Here is a 20,020-nt window from a genome sequence, read left to right on the forward strand (position 1 = left end):
TTTTCTAAAATCTTATCCATTTTTATTTGGCCCAGCAAAATATCAGCATATTAGAATATTAATAATATTAGAATATATCTGAATATTAAGTATTTCTAACAAGAACTATGTAGTATTGTGTTGTGCTTTTCCCATTTGTTGGACTGTACGTCTCATAGGCACTTAAAGTGGTCATATGTCGTCTTTGATTCATTCATTACTAGTGGGGAAAAACCTCAGATGCACCTCTGTGTATAATTTCAAGCACGCATGGATATTTTACTAGAACGACCGACTTTCCGTAAGAAGGTTGGATAGCTTCCATGTAAGAAAGAATCCAGTGTCAATGGCTGGGTTTGAACCTACAGGTATGAGTGTCAAGTGTTTCGAAGTCTGAGACCTTAACCACTCGGACACAAAGGCCAAATTTTACAGTTCAACTAATTCAGTAAAATTGATGTTGAGTCTGTTTTTACTGAATAGTAATTCAGTGTTGTCCTGTCTATTAAATGGGTGTTATTACTGGCAATCGTCGAAAATTTACGGACCCTGGTCTTATATTTGTAATATTAAAAATATATGATTTGACAAATACACACGGCTGTAATTAAGCGTTTACACTTAAGACACTCTTTTGTACAAGAAGGTAATCATGGGGAATTCCGTAAGAAAACCATTTTAAAATATCGCCTTGTTATATAGATGATGCGAATGAAAACAGGTGATGTTATTACACTTAAATTGACCAAATTCATTCATAACAGATACTCAAACAGACCGACCACATATTTTTTAAGAAAAACAAAACAATTATAAACTGACGTGCACACTTTTATTCCAAACTTAAATAAGCAATTGTTCCTAGAAGAAGTGTAAGAAACATAAATATTTTGACTCAAGAATATACAAATGTACACATAGTTCAATGCGACATGCAAATTATTTTCAAGAACCTTTTTAGTTCGCCAAGATATTTTGTTATCTTTGTAGGGAATCTTTGTTCTAAAACATAACAAATACACGTGTTTTCATTTATTTAAGTAACATTAGGTTAATATAAAAATGACCTTACAGATGAATGAATCGGAAGGCTTTTTATAAATTCCTTGGTTATTTATTATGTTTGCGTATTAAAAACAATTATGGCAAAATTTAAAGATATTATAACCTTTACCTTTACACCCGAAAATAACAAATGAGCAAAATGTCACTTTAACATACCATATCAAACGATTTTCAGAAAGAGTATATAAAAAGAACTGAAGCAAAATGATCTGAATTTTATTTATCACAAAAAAAGAGACACAAACAAACAACTTAACATAGGCTGCATTACAATCACAATTTTGCATCTCAAATGCTTTAGTAAAATTGTTTTAAAAAGTCAAAGGTTATGAAACCTTAATTTAGAGACCGGTTACACTGGTACCCAACATAACATTGTTAGATTTCTATTCACTTTTTTAACTGCATCAATGAAAAAAAAGCAAATTTTATTCAGTCTGAACTGGTCGGCCTCTAATATCAGTTTCTGATTAATAACCTTGGAAAAAGAAAAATATATTTGCGAAAATGCGAACAAGCGTTTACTATCTTTTAAAGCGGCCTTTAGCTTTTCAAAAGTTAAAAATTTTTTTTTTTATAAATCATTTCATATAATTGTCAAATCAAAAGAATTAGGGTGGAAAATGAAAAAAATACATAAAAAATCACGGAAAGTTCTCGACACCTCTACAACGCTCTCTATAAGCAAATTAGTAAAGTGAAGGATTCGTTTCCTGAACTCCCATTTTTTTTAGAAACAAACGTCACTTACGAGCTGTAAATAGCTCTCGGATCGCTGTCTTGTAAAAGGGTTAAGAAGGAAATGATGGACATTTCAAAGATAAAAAAAACTGACATACTTAGTTTGAAACAAAACAGAATTGTTTTTCCAACAAAACATTAAAAAACTGAAGGCCGCTTTAAATTTAATATTTGTCACGTGATATTTAGTGACAGGTTGAGGATGAACCTAACCCGACACATCTCTTAAGACTGTCATCCCAAACGAGGTTACCGGGACACTGTCTATGTCCGTACATAGAATACCAGACGCATGTGACGTAATAGCCACACCCTTTACAAGACTGATAATCGCCATTTGCTCGTCCGAAACATGACTTTATGCAGGCACCTATAATAAACAAAACAGAAAATGTACAAAACTTTGTAAATATTCTAAAATAAGACAAAAAAAAACCCCTAAAAAACAACAAAAAACAAACAACAAATACAACATTCTCCAAAAAACAACAACAATTTAAAACCAAATACATTTAATGTTGGTTTGCATGATATATTATAAGAAGGTACTTTTACTTCGGTGCTCAATAGAAACACAGACACTTGGACTGTAGACCCCACCGTTACCTGGCCCTGAATATAAAAAATTTAAAACTTATTTTTTTGTAAGAACTTGTCTCAATTTAATATAATTATGATATTTAAGAATGTTGTCAAAATAGCCAGGTCGTAATAATATGCAAAAATAATTTGAAGTAACGTTCGAGAAGGTACGCGACTCCTATAACCCCAAGTGTTTGTGACAGACGAAAGATTATTTACCCTGTAATTGGTTATTTATATAATGCACATATCTCCAAAAGAAGTAAATAAAGTACAACGAGGTGTCAGTTACATATACACCCACACAATTGTTCATGTTCGATTGTGCTAAATTACTAAAATATAATATGACCTGAGAGCACTTTAGACGGACAGACACGACTCGCTGCTTAGTCAAACAAAGCCTGAAACCATTTCACTTTTGCCGTTTAGGGCGGTCTATATGTGTTCTGTTTTTCTCTAGTTGTTCAGGAAGGTCTTTAGATATTCTGTGTTTCTCTCAAAATTACTAGATGTTAAAACAATTTAGAAGGGTTAAGCTTTCAGATTTTGCATATCTTCAGCTCAAAAGACTGAGAATGGGAAATCGTTTGTTTGTTTGTTTTGGGTTTTACGTCACATCGACACAATACAGGTCATATCGTGACGAGCCAGCTTTACTGGTGGAGGAAGACCTCAGGTGCCCTTCCGTGCATTATTTCAGGCACGAACGGGCACCTGAGTAGAACCACCGACGTTCCGTAAGCTAGCTGGATAGCTTCCTCACATGAAAATCCAAAGTCCCTGTCGGGATTCGAACCCACAGCGGCGAGGGGCAAGTGGTTTGAAGTCAACGACCTGAACCACTCGGCCACTGAAGCCCGGTATGGAAACCGTTATAACTTCTGTCATTAATATACACGAATAGTAAAGTTTGTTCATGTGTATTCATGGCCTTAGTAAAACATAAAATCGTTGCACTATTGTGCAATATTTCCCAATTATCTCCCTTGAATATTAAATTTGACGTTACATTGCCATGCCGCATCGTGCCATAAAAATATGCCCTAAGATATAAGTGTTGGCTCGGTTGTAGGCAAAGATTAATATAATATCGTTTTTTCCAATTTTATTTGAAATATTAGTCATCATTTTACATTGTTAGCTTTGTTATTATATGAATTTTGACCTACTTTCACGTTGGACAGACTTCGTGAAAACAAACACGGCTGACAAAGCGGAATCACCTTAATGCACAAAAATAATACAAGTAAAACAGTCAAATTACCATACCTTGTTTTAACCCAGGAGAAACACCAATAGCGTTATTGCCACCAGATTTTTGTGTTACCTCTGAAATGTTCAACGATGTTTAGGTTAATATATTTGATTACATGGATCAAAACAGTTCTCATTGAAACTTTATTTATAATGTTGATAATTAATAAATACATTGAACATCAGTTAATTAACATCAATTAGTAGAAGTTTGACATACAATATGTGTGCGAGAGACTTTCTCGGAACGCAGCCACAGGAAGCACAGGAAAATCACCCAGTAGGGCACCGGACAGAAATAAGAGTGTACACAAGCCGCTAAATATCATAACATAAGGACAGTTAATAAGAGTACTACCGAGACAAACCACAAACATCAACATCTATTTCTTGAATATTAAATGTAAATATGTGCGGAAAACCAACACAATCGAAGAAAATTTTTCACATGAGTGACTGCACTTAATAATATTGTTATCAAAAGTGAAATCGAGCATTCTCTGTAATAAAATTAAAAAAATAAATATTTATTTACTTAGAGTAGTCGTTGGTGGTTGTGTTGGCGGTTGTGTTGGCGGTTGTGTAGGTGGCTGTGTCGGTTTTTGTGTTGGTGGTTGTGTTGGTGGTTGTGTAGGTGGCTGCGTGGGCTTCTGTGTCGTTGGTTGTGTTGTCGGCGGCTGTGTTGGTTTCTGTGTTGTCTGCGTAGTTGTCGAAGGTGTTGTTGGCTGTGTTGTTGGCTGTGTTGTCACAGGTGCTTGTGTCGTCGTAGGTACAGGGGCTTTTGTTGTAGTTGTTTGAGCCATACGACCTCCTTGCAGATCTAGAATGTAATCAAAACATTACCCTTTCTAAAAGATTTATAGAGAAAAAAAAACAACAACATTATAACAGATTAAGTTTACTGAAATCTATTGAAACATTATAACATTTTTTTCAAACTTACTCCATTTGAGATTATGAATAAGCAAATGCTATAAGGGCAGCTGCTAATCGGTTAAAAAACAAAAAGCTTTTGTGTCACTTGCTTGAATAAGAATAAACAATGGTGTATGTGTAAAGAAATATTTGAAAATTTGAAATATATCATACAATATTGATAAGGTACAAACCTAACGGACATCCTAGCACACCAAGCCTCAAGGCAATGTTTTTATGCCAGCCTAGCGGATTAACACGAATACATTTAGCCATTACTGGACAATGAAACATGTTAGTTACAGCCGTTTTCTCGTCCTTGTTGCCGTCAAAGAACTGGAAAAGATGTTGTCATACAAGGTAGGTTCAAGTGTTTGATAAAGAGTGAGACTAAAAAAGTATTGGGAGCACCAATACTAAATACCGTATTCCGGTATATACCGGACAAGGCGTGTGGACGATTCAATGCTAAAATCTCGCCTTTTCACCCAATGGAACAAACTATTTTTCTACTTTGTGATCATGATTTCTGCAAGCGTCTATAGCTACTGCTCCAACACTGTAGTTAGTTAAATTCTTGAATAAAACCGCCATATAAAACAGCTCAAGTTACATGCTAACTAGCAAATATCAGTTCAATTAAATAAAAACACCAAAATAATGACAGTTCTCTTATTACTTATTAAAATTACAGAAAATAATATCACAAAGTAATTAATCAACCTAAATTTAAAATAAAGTCAGAATATGTATATAATTATATTTTTTTTCAATTTGGTGAATATCTATGAAAATAAAATATTTGCGTTCCCTCTGATATACTTAAGATGTTTGGCTTACTTTGTCAGTCACATTAAATCCACCAACAGTGTGCCAATGTTTACAATCCTCGCTGTAAAACACGCGGTATCTCGTCACCCATTGTTTATCACTACCGTCACGCCCCTGTGTGATCAACCCACGGATCATTGAAGCATCTTTCAATTCAACCTTAAAGAATTTGACAAGAAAACATCGCAAATTAACAAATATATGAGCCGCGTCACGACAAAACACAGCATGGATCCTGATCAGACTGCGCGGATGCGCAGGCTGGTCTGGATCTATGCTGGTCGCAAACCCACACTATGTTGGTTTTGTCATGACGCGGCTCAAATATATCGTGTTGCTTTACAGGGTTCAGCAATCTTTTTATTTAAAGATATAATATGCTCAAATTTTATATTTTTCAATATTGGTAATTGCTACACAGTCTCTTTGTAAATATAGAATAAACATTTACACATAAAGTAGAAATCTTATGCTATAGGTTGACACAATAAGAATATAAAGTGTCATTTAAAAAACGGGCAGTTTTTTTAAGAACGGACCAACTGTACTTGACCTGTAATAGGATACGCAGCTTCCCACACACAGAATGTACATTCTTTTATCAAAATAAGACATATTCAGAAAGAATTACATAGATTTCAGTTAATTTCTGGGATAAAAATGTTTTACTCTAAGATGAGCATAGTATATCTTTAATTTGTGCGATTACTTAGTATAAATAATATTCGAACATACAACATAATCATTTTATTTCGGGATATCAAAACTTTAAACACATTTCAAATACACAGGTGTATCATATTAAATAGTATTGAGAATAAATAAATATCTATAAAAAAGGTTTTCAATAAATATTATGAGCTAGCAGCTATTTAGAAAATTGTATAATGTATGATAAAACGTATGTAGGAAAAAATCAAGAAAAAGAAAATGGCAGCTATCAGCCATGCTGTTTTCTAAATGATTTTCTTAAAATGCCAGCATGGATACTTCCAATAAATTCAAACCCTACGTGCTCTTTTTTTTTCTTTCAGTGAGGTACAAACATTTTATTACCTGTATCCACTGGTTAAAGTTATCTTTTTCTGCAACCCATGCGCCCATCTGTGTTACCCCGGCAGCATCTTTAGCTTCTGTAGCATTGAGCTGGGCTCGATCTGGACCGTAGTTATTCTGTTTGTCATTAGGAGCCATTTGACTCGAAGCTGTTTTACCATTTGAATATGTAACAGCGAGATCATCTTTGCAGACATCTGTAATTCACAAATGTTAAGTACAGTTACTCCCCTTTTATAACAGTACGACATTTGCACTGATAAATCGGGATAGGTATTCTTAATCTTTTACCTTTAATTTAAGTCATTTCTTTTATTTAAAGATGTAACATTTACTCACTTTTATTATATCAAAATCATCTTTTTTCCAGAGATAGACCGAGTGCGTATAATTTATATCGATCGAAATATGTAAAGAATTTGTTTTAAAGGCTTGTTTATAAGCTGTCAAAGTGTCATAGTCTTTGATCTGTATAATTATTGAATGTTTACCTTGATTTACGTTGATTTTTCTATGCACACGATTTATAAAGACAAATTCATATAAAACGATGTATGAAAGTATTTTACACGAGTTTTAGATAGATCTTCTTTTTTTTGCAACATTTATAAAATAAAGAGCGGCCAAAACTAGCTTTGTATTATTTTGCGAACTTTAATTAATTACGTGAAAGTCCGTGGTTAATTATACGGTAGAGAAAAATAAACGAATCAGTATTTTTGATTTAGAATATTGTTTAATAGTGTTCATATCACACACTGTTTCAAGGCTGGCTACTGTCGCTCGTGAAATATTTATTTTCTACTGATGAAAATAAATCCTGTTTTTACAGAAAAAAACTTGACTTTTCTGTTTATTATATACGTATTATATACTTTTTTCTCTTTTTTAACCTTATGAATACGAAGAATTCCCTTTTAAGTTTGTGTACTGGCTGAAAGTAGAAGGTAGTCCGGAAAGACACCAGTGTAAATACGGAAAATATGTTTCACTGCAGTGAAAATTTAATTTTTTACAGTGAAAATAAACAATCTATTTCATCAATATTTCCCAATATTTCATTAAAAAGTATATAATATAGTCATTTACTTTGGCAACTGTTGGAGTAATAACCTACCGAGTTAAAAGTTGTATTTGTGTATTATATTTTATCTTTGTGAGATTGCATAGTTCATGGCCATTTTCCAATGATAAATTAGTTTATAATGAAATTAGAACGGCTAAGTTTATAGTTATACCTGTGTTTACCTTTTTTTCAGACACAGTTTAACAAAGAAAGATGTTCTTTCGCCGTGCATTCATCCTTCTGTTTTTGATTCCGTTATCAATCCATAATGTGTACTCGAAAATAAGTTTACACTATGCAGCCATTGAATTACTTGGGGATATTGACAGATCAAGTGATTTATTTGAAGGAATAATCATGGGAGATGAATATAACGACTTACTTGATATCAATATGAATCAATTAGTCATATCAAGATATTTTCATGTAAAAGTGACAAAGTTAGATCGAACACCTAAGTATGATTGCGCGAAAGTTGAAATTATAGCAAATGAGAAAGTTGAAATTTATAATAGTTTTGATTATATCCCAGAAATATGCTACAGTTTGAAAGGCGCATTTTGGTATGGCGGAGCAGAATTGCAATACCAACGATGGCCGATTCGAGGAACTTCATTACCAATGCAGCCCTATGTAACTAATGACATTGTGCCACTCAATCAGTCATTTGGGAACGTGATTGAACGCTTCTGGATCAACTCTAAAGGTATTGGTATACGCGTTGATGACAACACACCTCTGTCGGTAAGCTTCAACTTTAGTCATGATCAGATTTGCTTTCGTGCTGAGAGCGGACAAAGATGTACAAACAACGAAAAGCCTGCTTCTCTCGTATATGAGTTTTGCAGTGCAGACAATGTAAAGGAAATATATAAATTGTTCACAAGTCTCCCAGCAGGTGTACCAGATGAAAGAATGTTCAAATCGCCAATCTGGTCAACATGGGCAAAGTACAAAGTTCATATTGATCAAGCAAAGGTTATACACTATGCAACTGAAATTGTCGAGAACGGTTTTAGCAACTCTCAAATCGAAATAGATGACATGTACTCGACACACTATGGTGAGTTTAATTTTACACCAGAAAAATTCAAAAACCCAAAGGAAATGATACAGAAATTAAAACAAATGGGTTTCCGCGTAACCGTTTGGGTAACACCTTTTGCAAATTGTGATTCACCCGCTTTTAATGAAGGACTGGAGAAAGGATATTGGTTAAAAGATTTGACAGGACAAGTTCCTGCTCTTGTTAAATGGTGGCAAGGTATTGGCGGACTACTTGATGTTGAAAATGACAATGCTGTCAAATGGTACATTGAACGGCTGGTAAAAATGAAAGACGAATACGGTGTGGATTCCTTCAAATTTGATGCAGGTGAAGTGACTTACCTACCACCTGTTCATGAATACTCGGGAAAATGGTCCGACCACACTGTATATACAACTAAATATGTGGAAGCAGTTAGCAAGTTGGGGTCAATGATTGAGGTTTGATTAATTTATTTCATGTGTGTATAGAAGTAAACTTACTAAGTTTGCGGTTGTTTTTGATAAGCTTATTTGTATACGGTAAACATAAACTGCATGCTCGCTTTGTAGCTTCAAACGTCAACGAATGCGGTCACGATGATTCAAAGTCATTTATTTATGCGAGCACCAGATCACTTGACATTATATTCAAAGCTATTTCCTATTTTGTTAAAGATGAAGTGTATTTATCGCATTCTTTCCATATTTTAAGCCGTTTGTAATTCTGGATTTACCAAAATTTGAAATTCTCACACCCTATGTTCCCTAATGATCTACATTAATTTACAGTTGCGGATGATTCAAACTTCCTAATCATGCGTTCTTCATTTAAATTGTTGAGTTCTGCATAACCAGTGCTATAGGGCATGGACTGTGGATTGCAATCAATAAAACAAAGCCCACAACATTTCCAATTAGTGACGTCATATGATAGATAGTTAAGATAACAATAACAATATGTCATACATTTTAGGTTCGGTGCGGTTATCGGTCTCAAAAAGTCCCAGTTTTTGTCAGGATGGGAGACAAAGAGTCCAGATGGGGTTATAACAATGGCCTTCAATCATTAATCCCCACAATATTGACGATGGGAATCTTGGGGTACCCGTATATACTCCCCGACATGATCGGCGGGAACGGATACGTGTACGATGAAACAGTGGAAAACCCGTTCATAAATACAGAGTTACCGGACAGGTTAGGAAATATTCTTAATTTTTACCAAATCTAGGCCAAATAAAGGCCTTTTTCCAATTGACAAATCAGTTATAATTAACAATTTAAAGTGACATTATGCTCATTTTTTCGTCGACCAGATCAGTTGAATTGCATATGTATAATTATATTTCAAAAGATTAACTTTTTAAGGAAGTTTGACCACTAACTAATATAAAAAAAAACTGCCCCACTCTTTTTACCAACGGAGCGTAATTATAACCCATACATTCTAAAAGGTATTGATAGAAATTTCCGTGTGTTACATGGATTGTTGGTTATTTATTAAAAGTATAATATGAAATTGGAAATAGATATGGCAAAATGTAAACTTAAAATAATATTTGATTTTACCTCCACTCTCAACATTTACAATCGGATTGGCATAATGTCGCTTTAATATTGAAAAATCACATATGATATGACAATTTCCCTAGCCAGCTAAACTTTACACTTGAGAAATAATATGACTAGTCATAGCAAAAAAAAAACAGCATTTTTTCATTCTTTACCACCCTAAATTCTTTTAATTTAAAATGCCTCCGTTGTTTACAAAAGAAAGTAAAAATATGACTGATAATTATATTTTAAAATATTTCAATACAAACGATAATTATATCTTAAAATATTTCAATAAAAAATATTTTTGAAAAGGCGAATTTTAACTATTGTTTTGTAGTATATAAAAAAAACTTGCCGACGAACTCCGTGACAGTTATCACTAGAACTCGTGACAAGTTATCATAAGAACTTCATCCTTCGTGTAACAGTTCCTCCCCCGTGATTAGGTGGACTTTGATTCCATGTATTTAACATAGAACAAGTATAAAATTTTATAAAGAACTTAGAAGTACATGTACATAAAGTTCAAGTCAAACGTGAAATAGTTTAACAAAGTTTAACAAGTATTTTATTTTAATACAAAACGTGTTCCTTAGATTAAATTGAAGTTCATTAAATATACAGTGTTCCGTGATAGCTTTGTACTGCTCTATTATAATATAAGATAAACATAATTGTCTTTCCTTTAAATATATAAGCTGAGCTAAGATAGTATTTTAATTCATCTGGCGACAGTGCCTAATTTAAGATCCTCTGTTAATCCACTCTATGTCACTGTCAAATCCACCTAAAATCATTACCGTTTAGACTTGAAATATGTAGATACTACGCTAATTGAACCAAATAGTAAAATGTTTTAAATCCATAAAGTCTTTTGAAAAAAATATATAGAAAAATATTGAATTACATATGTATAATTTCATAGAAATGTGCACTTGGCATCCAATTTCATTTACTGGTATTTAACGAAGCCTATATATTTAATCGTTAGTTAACTTCATTTACAAGTTGAAACTTAATTATTAAAGTTATTTTATAGCGCATTTTTATCATTTATTTGTTATAGAAATCTTTGTATTGGCTTTATTTAGCTGATAAATCACAAACAAACACTGTCATTTATTTGTAATAGTAAACCACAACTGGATATTTTTTTATTAAACAAAGACTATGTTATGTGACTTGTCTTAAAACTTAAAATAATTAATGCATGTATAGCAATATTTGCCAATCATTGTGAACTAAACCCAAACTTTAAATTTAAAATTACTTCTGCATGTAGAGCGCCATTTGCCAATCACTGTAAACGAAATCCAGGCTTTTATTTCAGGGAATTGTATATCCGATGGCTCGAGGTGACGGCGTATATGCCAGCCATGCAGTTCTCCTTTGTTCCATGGCAGTATGATGACGAAGTTGTGCAAATAGCAAGGAAATTCGTACAAATACACGAGGAAATAGTGACTCCACTAATACTACAGGCTACGAAGGCAGCTCAGGAAACAGGTATGTCAAAACAATCCTTTAAATCATAAATCCTTAATATACATACTAACACGACCAAAACATTTTTTAACATTTTTCGTTGTCCGATCCGTGTATAAAACTAGAAATTTTGATTATTTTGTTATTTCTGTAATCTTACGTTTAAAAAGGCGTCTCCAAGCTTGAAAACTTATACGGATACATGAATCAAGTAAAACGAGACATCTTGCTTCCTCTCGATAAGATAAGGTTAAGATAAGGTTAAGATAAGATAAGGTTAGATAGGATAAGATAAGATAGGACAAGGTAAAAAATGGTATGATGTGATAAGAATATATTCATTTCTCTCCATAAAACATGAATAAATTTTGTTGACGTCGCTTGACAGCTATATACAGTTCTGCTTTTCTTTTGAAAATACAGTTGGCTCTTGATATACTAGTCGTGTCGTAACGAATAGCAATAATAATTAATCATGGTAACATTATTTCGCATCTCACAAGCTGATTTGTGAAATGGTAGAAACACATATTTTACATGGCGTGTTTGATAAACAAACACTTAAGCAATGAAATGTTCAAGATTGAATAATGCTTTGACTGTAATCTAGTACAATATCGATTGTTGGGCGCAACCATTTTGGTATCGTGTTTCTTTAGCCTTTTTACAATATAAATAAAAATAGGCAGAAGGACGTCCCACCGTTTGCGTCAACCACTTACAGTTTAGCTTTATTTAAAGTCACCATTCAATGCAGCAAAGTGATAGGACTTGTACAGATTCTAATGCATCTTGGGAAATTCAAACATCAAAAGAGATTACTTTAATGAACTGATATGTTATTTTAATCCGTTACATTTAGAAGATACCTTACATCTTGTACGAATGTGTAACCTTTGTTAACCTTGATGACAAATCTCATTTAAACAAACTTGTTTTTATTCAGGAATATGACCAAACATTGCACCTTTACTAACAAACTTGGGAATTAAATTTAATATCACTAAGACTTTTCTTACCCACAGTTCACGAGAGATGTTAGTTCAAGATGTACTTGAATAACTTGAGAAATAATCTTTCTTTACGAAACATTGTCGATGTAAAATGTATCCGATATATTATTTTATTCTTTATTATTCATATTTTAAAAGCGATAAATATGTTTTCAATTTTAATCATGCATTCAGTGGCTCATTGTAATTGAAATGTTGAGCTTAGTCATTGAAACATCAGGAGCAATATAGGAGCTAAAGAAAAATCCTACTTTTGTCATGCTGTAAAACAATAATAAACAAAACCCCACAATTCGCAATAATATATGTAGCAATTATTACAAAAACTCAAGATCCCCATTATAGAACAGAAGCAATATCAGTATTGTTTTTACATAAATAAAAATTATCTTTAAAAAAATATATTTATACCATAGTAATTCAATTTGAATTTTTTATGTATAAATGGCATTGATTTAATTAAATTTCAAATACTTCAAACGGAATCTACACTATTAATCTATAGATGAAAGCATTACTCCGGTACTAATGATTCTTTTCACAAACGGCTTGAGTTTTATTATAATAATACATTTCGTAAAGTATAATAAATTAGATACAATAATACAAAAAAGACAATTAAAAAATGCTTATCATTGCTTTTATTAAACCATACACTATTTAGATATTTTATACATATAAAATACATTTAATGTCATATTTAAGCTTGTTTTTGTTTTCATTTATAGGAGACCCGCTTATTTCACGGCGTCTCAACGCCGTGATATTGTGATGGGTAGTTTTCGGTAGCATTGGCAAAAGTCACGTGACAAAATGCCTTTCGATTTCTACAGCCGACATTTTATTGTTTTTACGCAATCATTGTACAGCCCATTTCCGTGAAAAGTTACATAGAAACAGTTTTTTTTTCAAAACCATATAGAATCTAAACAGTATTTTTATCAACACACGAAATATCAGCGTTTTATATTAATACATTTCCGGACATCCTTTCGACATGCTTGAGAAATTCGCCTTGAATGGATTATGTATGGTGGCTGATTAACGCCATCCAAATATTTTCGCGTCTTCGCCTCAAAATGCGAAAATGCGAAAACACGAAGGGACGACATATTTTGACTAATGTGTTCTCATGTCGGATCTATGTCTCTCTCGGAGTGAATCTTTTCACGTGTAAAATGTCTTTGAACATTACATTCCTAAGTTTCTATATTTGCAATTAAGAACTTAAATTGTCTTTTTTTTCAGCTCACCAGAGCCGAAGGCTCAGGGTGAGCTATTAGTAACAAAGGGGGATACTCCGGCGTCCGTCGTCCGTCGTCATGCGTCAACAATCATCTTCTTCTCTGAAACTGCTGGGCAGATTTAACTAAAATTTGGTCTGTAGCATCCTTGTGATAGTCACACTTAAATTTGCTCATGTCATTTCAATTGGCCCCTTTTAGGGTTCAGCAGAGCTAAAGATAGAAAAACCTTTAAACATCTTCTACTACAGAACTAATGGATGGATGATCACCAAACTTTGTCTGTAGCATCCTTAGGTAGTCTTTATCGAGTTTGCTCATATTAATTTGATTGGCCCCTTGTAGGGGCTGCTATAGCTAAAAATAGAAATACCTTTAAACGTCTTCTTCTACAGAACTAATTGATGGATGATCACCAAACTTTGTCTGTAGCATCCTTAGGTAGTCTTTTATCAAGTTTGCTCATATTAATTTGATTGGCCCCTTTTAGGGGTCACTAGGGCTTAAAATAGAAAACCTTTAGACATTTTCTTCTACAGAACTAATGGATGGATGATTACCAAACTTTGTCTGTAGCATTCTTGGGTAGTCTTTTATCAAGTTTGCTTATATTATTTTGATTGGCCCCTTTTAAGGGCCGCTATAGCTTAAAATAGAAATACTTTTAAATGCTTTTTCTACAGAACTAATTGATGGATGATCACCAAACTTTGTCTGTAGCTTTCTTAAGTATTCTTTTATCAAGTTTGCTCATATTAATTTGATTGGCCCCTTGTAGGGGCCGCTAAAGCTAAAAATAGAAATACCTTTAAACATCTGCTTCTACAGAACTAATAGATAAATGATCACCAAACTTTGTCTGTAGCCTTCTTTGGAAGTCTTTTATCAAGTTTGCTCATCTTAATTTGATTGGCCCCTTTTAGGAGTCTCTAGGGTAAAAAATAGAAAAACCTTTAGACATCTTCATCTGCAGAGCTAATTGATAGATGGTCATTAAACTTTGTCAGTAGCATTCTTAGGTAGTCTTTAATCAAGTTTGCTCATATTAATTTGATTGGTCCTGTTAAAGCTAAAGCTTAAATGCACTAGCATTTCTTTAAATTAAAGTTTAAAGATATTCTAAGCTAACAAAGTATATTCATTCTTTTATCCAAGCAAGAATTTCATAAATTTCATTGGCTTGGGTCATGACCTGTTTATGATGTGTAAATATATTTCAGCTCTGGAATTCGGACTATTGCATCATTGTAAGGTCAGTTGTAGGTCATTAACCAGGGAAAAAAATAGGCCTAAAGAAACATAAAATTTGTTTCTCCTGTACTTTACTATCAAAGATGAGTATATCTGCTCAATTCTCTTATTGAATTTTGTAAAAATTGTATTTTTTTCATTTTTTTTTGTTGAATTAACAAGGGACAAGGGGTTTAATTTCTGTTCCTGAATTGAATTTTGATATGAACTGGCTTACTTTTGATATATTTGATATCGCTTTACCTACTTTTTTTGTCTTTTATGTACAGACTTGAAATTTGGACTATGGGTGTAATTTGTGTAATTTTTGATGTTGAATTCAATTTTGATACCAGCTGACCTACTTTAGGTATTACTGACATCATTTGACCTACTGTCCTGTATTTTGACATTCAGATTTTAAATGTTGACCAGGTTTGTAAATTCTGATGCCGAAATGAATTTTGATATCAACTGACCTACTTTTGATATTTTTGATATAATTTGACTTTCATTCTTGTGTTCTTGACATACAGACTTGAAATTTGGACTAGGGGTGTAATTTCTGATGCTGAATTGAATTTTGATATTAACTGGCCTACTTTTCATATTTTTTTACAATGTTTGACCTATTGTCTTTTTTTGAGGTACAGTTATGTTACCATACAGAATGTATAAAAAAATTTTTGTCCCAAACTGTGAACTTCAAACATCTACACCTTACATGTTTTGCCTGTGACATTTTGTGTTTTCATTCAAAAAAAGTTTAAAAAAAAATTGTCCAATCAAAATCAATCCTGCTCTAGTGGTCAGTTGTTCTGCATTTATTCTACATAGTCTCATAGGAACACACTTGCAACATACATATTTTTAACAAATCCTTTCCAAAATATTAGGGCAACATATTACAATTTATATAGTGAATAATGAAATGATGGGTTAGATGAGTCATCTAGGGCCATCTTAGTGGTCCTATTGTTTATTATGAAGAAAAAAAGCTAAAACAATCAGTGTTGTGAAAGTATATTACTAAAGGGGCAAGTTAAAGTTGATCGAGCTGAACTGCCGAAAGAGCTGGACTTGCCTTTCAGCAAGTTCTTTTGAAAAATAATTTCCAACACTGAAAAGCAGTTGTTTCTGGTGAGCGACTCAGGGCCATCATGGCCCTCTTGTTTAATAATTTCATTTTTCTTGCGCAATTCTCTAAAATGAGACTTGGTTTTTCTATATGCGTTTCACAATTAACATTCACCATACCAGGTTGTAAAATAACTTAATTTGGTCCTTAAATCAGTTTTTACCACAACATCAAACTTCATTCAGAATTCATGTCACGTTATTGTGAGCAAAATTCTGAGTTTCCTTTAGATATGAGCAAGAAAATGTTTATTACCCCCACCGAAAAGACGGATATAGAATTAGTCTCCATCCGTCCGTCCGTCTGTCCTTCCGTCCGTCACTCTACATTTTTGTCCGGAGCATATCTCAAAAAGTATCAATTTGAAACTTCATAGGTGGAGGTATCAACTTGAAACTTCATTTGTGGATAAATCATATTTAGGAAAAGTGCAGTGCACAAGAATGATAACTCTACGCTGCATATTTCTTCATTGTTGCCCTTTGTTATTCTTCAAACTCAATTTTGTCCACAGCATAACTCAAAAAGCCTTTGAGATATCAACATGAAACTTCATGTGGATAGATCTCACTCAGGAGGTGTGCAATGCAAGAGTGATAACTGTACCATTTCTAAATTTTGAGTTATTGCTCTTTGTTATTTTTCATTCTTAATTTTTCACCTGAGTGGAGCATAAATTAACTAAAAAAAACAAACTTTGAGATGTCAATGTAATCTTCATAGGTAGATAGATCTTTTTGAGGATGAATGTTGTGCGAAAGAATGATAACTCTAACCTTTATAATTTTTGAGTTATTGACATTTGTTATTTTCTTACTTTTTGTCCGGAGAATATCTAAAAAAGTGGTAGAGGTAACAACTTGAAACTTCATAGGTGGATAGCTCTTTTTGATGAGAAGTGCAGCACACTAGAATGATAACTAACCGTGCATTATTTTTCAGTTATTGCCCTTTGTTATTTTTCATACTTAATTTTGTCCAGGGTATAACTACAAAAGCCTTTGAGATATCTACATGAACCTTCAAAGGTGGACAGATCTCACTCAGGAGATATGCAGTGCAAAAGAGTGATAACTCTACCCTTCATAATTTTTAGTTATTGCCCTTTGTTATTTTTCATACTAATTTTTTCACCTCAGTGGAGCATATCTCTGAAAAAGTCTTTGAAATGTCAACATGAAACTTCATAGGTGGATAGATCTTTTTGAGGAGGAATGTTGTGCGCAAGAATGATAACTCTATCCTTTATAATGTTTGAGTTATTGCCATTTGTTATTTTTGAAACTTTTTGTCCGGAGCTTATCTAAAAAAATGTTAGAGGTAACAACTTGAAACTTCATAGGTGGATAGATCTTATTGGGGAGCATTGCAGCACACTAGAATGATAACATACCGTGCATTGTTTTTTCAGTTATTGCACTTTGTTATTTTTCATACTTTATTTTTGTCCCAGAGTATAACTACAAAAGCCTTTGAGATATCAACATGAAATTTCATAGGTGGATAGATCTTGCTCAGGAGGTATTCAGTACAAAAGAGTGATAACTCTACCCTTCATAATTTTTGAGTTATTGCCCTTTGTTATTTTCCATACTAAATTTTTCAGCTGAGTGGAGCATATCTCTGAAAAAGTCTTTGAAATGTCAACATGAAACTTTATAGGTGGATAGATCTTATTTGGGAGGAATGTTGTGCGCAAGAATAATACCCTTTATATTTTGTTAGTTATTGCCATTTGTTATTTTTCGTACTTTTTGTCCGGAGCTTATCTCAATTATTATTAATTGAGCCTTGATTTTAAACTAAATGTGTCTGTATTTCTTACCATCCTTTACTGGTTTTAGATTATCATTATTGTTTAATAGGTTTACTTAATTAATGTTGTACATTATTGTCTTATATATATATGATTATGTTTTATCGGATTTATGTAAAGCACTCTTGAACATTTATTATTTATGAAAAGATTGCTATAGAAATGTGGTATATAATAAAAATAATAATAATAATAATCTCAAAAAGGTGTTAGAGGTATCAACTTGAAACTTATTAGGTGGATAGATCTCATTGAGGAGGAGTGCAGCACACAAGACACCTACCGTGCATTATTTTTCAGTTATTGCCCTTTGTTATTTTTCATACTTAATTTTGTCCAGAGCATAACTACAAAGGCCTTTGAGATATCAACATGAACCTTCATAGGTGGATAAATCTCACTCGAGAGGTATGCAGTACACAAGAATGATAATTATTCTGCTCTACTACATATAAACATGGCTCTTGTAACAAGTTACATGATTATGATATTTTTAAAACCTTCTGAACAAGTTAACATGTCAATTCAAAACAATGCTATTTGGAGATACCTTATCAATATATTTAACTGGGTTTTTTTTTTGTTGGTTTTTTTTTTTTTTTTTTTTTTTTTTTCGCCGTGACAATCATATTGCTGCATTTCCCAGCAATTTTTTACTTGTAAGACCGTTGTGGTGGATAGCACCAAAGGACACGGATGCACTGGAGTGTGAAACCCAATTTCTGGTCGGGGACAATCTCCTGGTGGCACCGATTGTAGAAAAGGGTGCTAGGAAAAGAGATATTTACTTGCCCCCGGGAGAGTGGGAGGACTCAAAAAGTGACCAGACAATAAAAGGCGGGGCTTGGCTATATAATTACGAAGCAGAATTAGACGAAGTGGCTACATTTACACTAAAACAATAAAACTTATTTCTATCTGTGCTTAAAGTTGTGACAGTATTTCTAAGCCATAACCAGCAGAAACTGAATGTAACTAGTCTTTTTTACCATCCTAGCAGTCTGACCGGCTCTTTACTGTTGATAAATTAACTGTTGATTAACTTACTGTTTATAAACTTACTTTAAAATTTCATCTTGTTATCCCCAAAAAAAATGATAATAGAAAGCGGGATAAAATCAAATTCAGTCGGTTAATTAATTGTATATTATAACATATGCAATTATAATTAAGTAACAAAATATGTTATTAATTGAATAATGTAAGATATGCAATTATAATTAAGTAACAATATACATTATAACCTATAATTAATAATGTAACGGCTTTCAACGAAAGACTCAAGACATTACATTTTGTAAAAAAAGGGTCAATATTCAAGTACATTCCCTGTTTATTTTGTTAAAGTATATTAGAATTCACCGTTTTTTTTTTCATTAAAGTAAAAACATGCTCAGATGTCACATTTAAACTATATTTTTGATAAATATATATTGTAAGAATTTGATAATTGATATTCAAGAAAATATACATGAACGACTAAACTTGTCTGTGTTTTTTTCTATGTTGAAATCAGTCTCAATATCATGTTTTATGCTCAATCTCATTAAAATCATATCCTAACCCTACCCTACGTAGCGAAGAGTAACGGAGCGAAAACGATGATCTGATTTTAATGAGATTGGTTTTATGCTGTACAAGCGTGGAACTATATTCCAGTTGATATTTCTTAATTGTAAAAAAAGTTTGATATTTTGCTGACATTTTTTCTCAGGCATTAAATCGTTATTTTTAAAATTAATACATAAATTTATCAGTTACCTTGTTGTGTCGCAAAGTTTAATAAAATTTTCCTAGAGTTATTGCCTGTATCTTTTTTTCTTTTTTTTTCAGTTAGTTCAATTTTTGAAATTCATGTAATAAAGAAAATAAATCTATTCAACAATAAAAAACCGGTTATATTTCACTAAATGTATGTTTTACATAGAAACATTTCAGACTCCTGTGGTACAACAAAAATCAAATCAAAACTAAGAAAATATCATTTTGTTGCGTAGTTATCTAAACTTCACACTT

General features: G+C 32.7%; 2 protein-coding genes across 2 annotated transcripts in view; one reads left to right on the forward strand and one right to left on the reverse strand.

Annotated features, from left to right (window-relative positions):
* Nucleotides 1-797: 797 nt before the first annotated feature.
* The window catches only part of LOC132746138 (uncharacterized), an 81,519-nt gene continuing 62,296 nt past the window's right edge, over nucleotides 798-20,020 (reverse strand). Inside the window, 6 exon segments of the mRNA XM_060735217.1 lie at nucleotides 798-2,155; nucleotides 3,640-3,699; nucleotides 4,160-4,444; nucleotides 4,734-4,875; nucleotides 5,380-5,529; nucleotides 6,427-6,623. Of these exon segments, the coding sequence (XP_060591200.1) occupies nucleotides 1,971-2,155; nucleotides 3,640-3,699; nucleotides 4,160-4,444; nucleotides 4,734-4,875; nucleotides 5,380-5,529; nucleotides 6,427-6,623 (1,019 nt within the window). The 3' untranslated portion in view covers nucleotides 798-1,970.
* On the forward strand, nucleotides 7,656-19,679 carry LOC132746148 (myogenesis-regulating glycosidase-like). The gene is made up of 5 exons (XM_060735225.1): nucleotides 7,656-8,980; nucleotides 9,495-9,718; nucleotides 11,409-11,584; nucleotides 13,305-13,316; nucleotides 18,665-19,679. Exons 1-5 carry the CDS (start codon nucleotides 7,706-7,708, stop codon nucleotides 18,907-18,909), a joined length of 1,932 nt encoding a protein of 643 aa, XP_060591208.1. The 5' UTR covers nucleotides 7,656-7,705; the 3' UTR covers nucleotides 18,910-19,679.

This window comes from Ruditapes philippinarum, unplaced genomic scaffold, assembly GCF_026571515.1.
Source record: "Ruditapes philippinarum isolate M1 unplaced genomic scaffold, ASM2657151v2 ctg4096_1_1_1_1, whole genome shotgun sequence".
In the NCBI taxonomy this organism is placed as follows: Eukaryota; Metazoa; Mollusca; class Bivalvia; order Venerida; family Veneridae; genus Ruditapes; species Ruditapes philippinarum.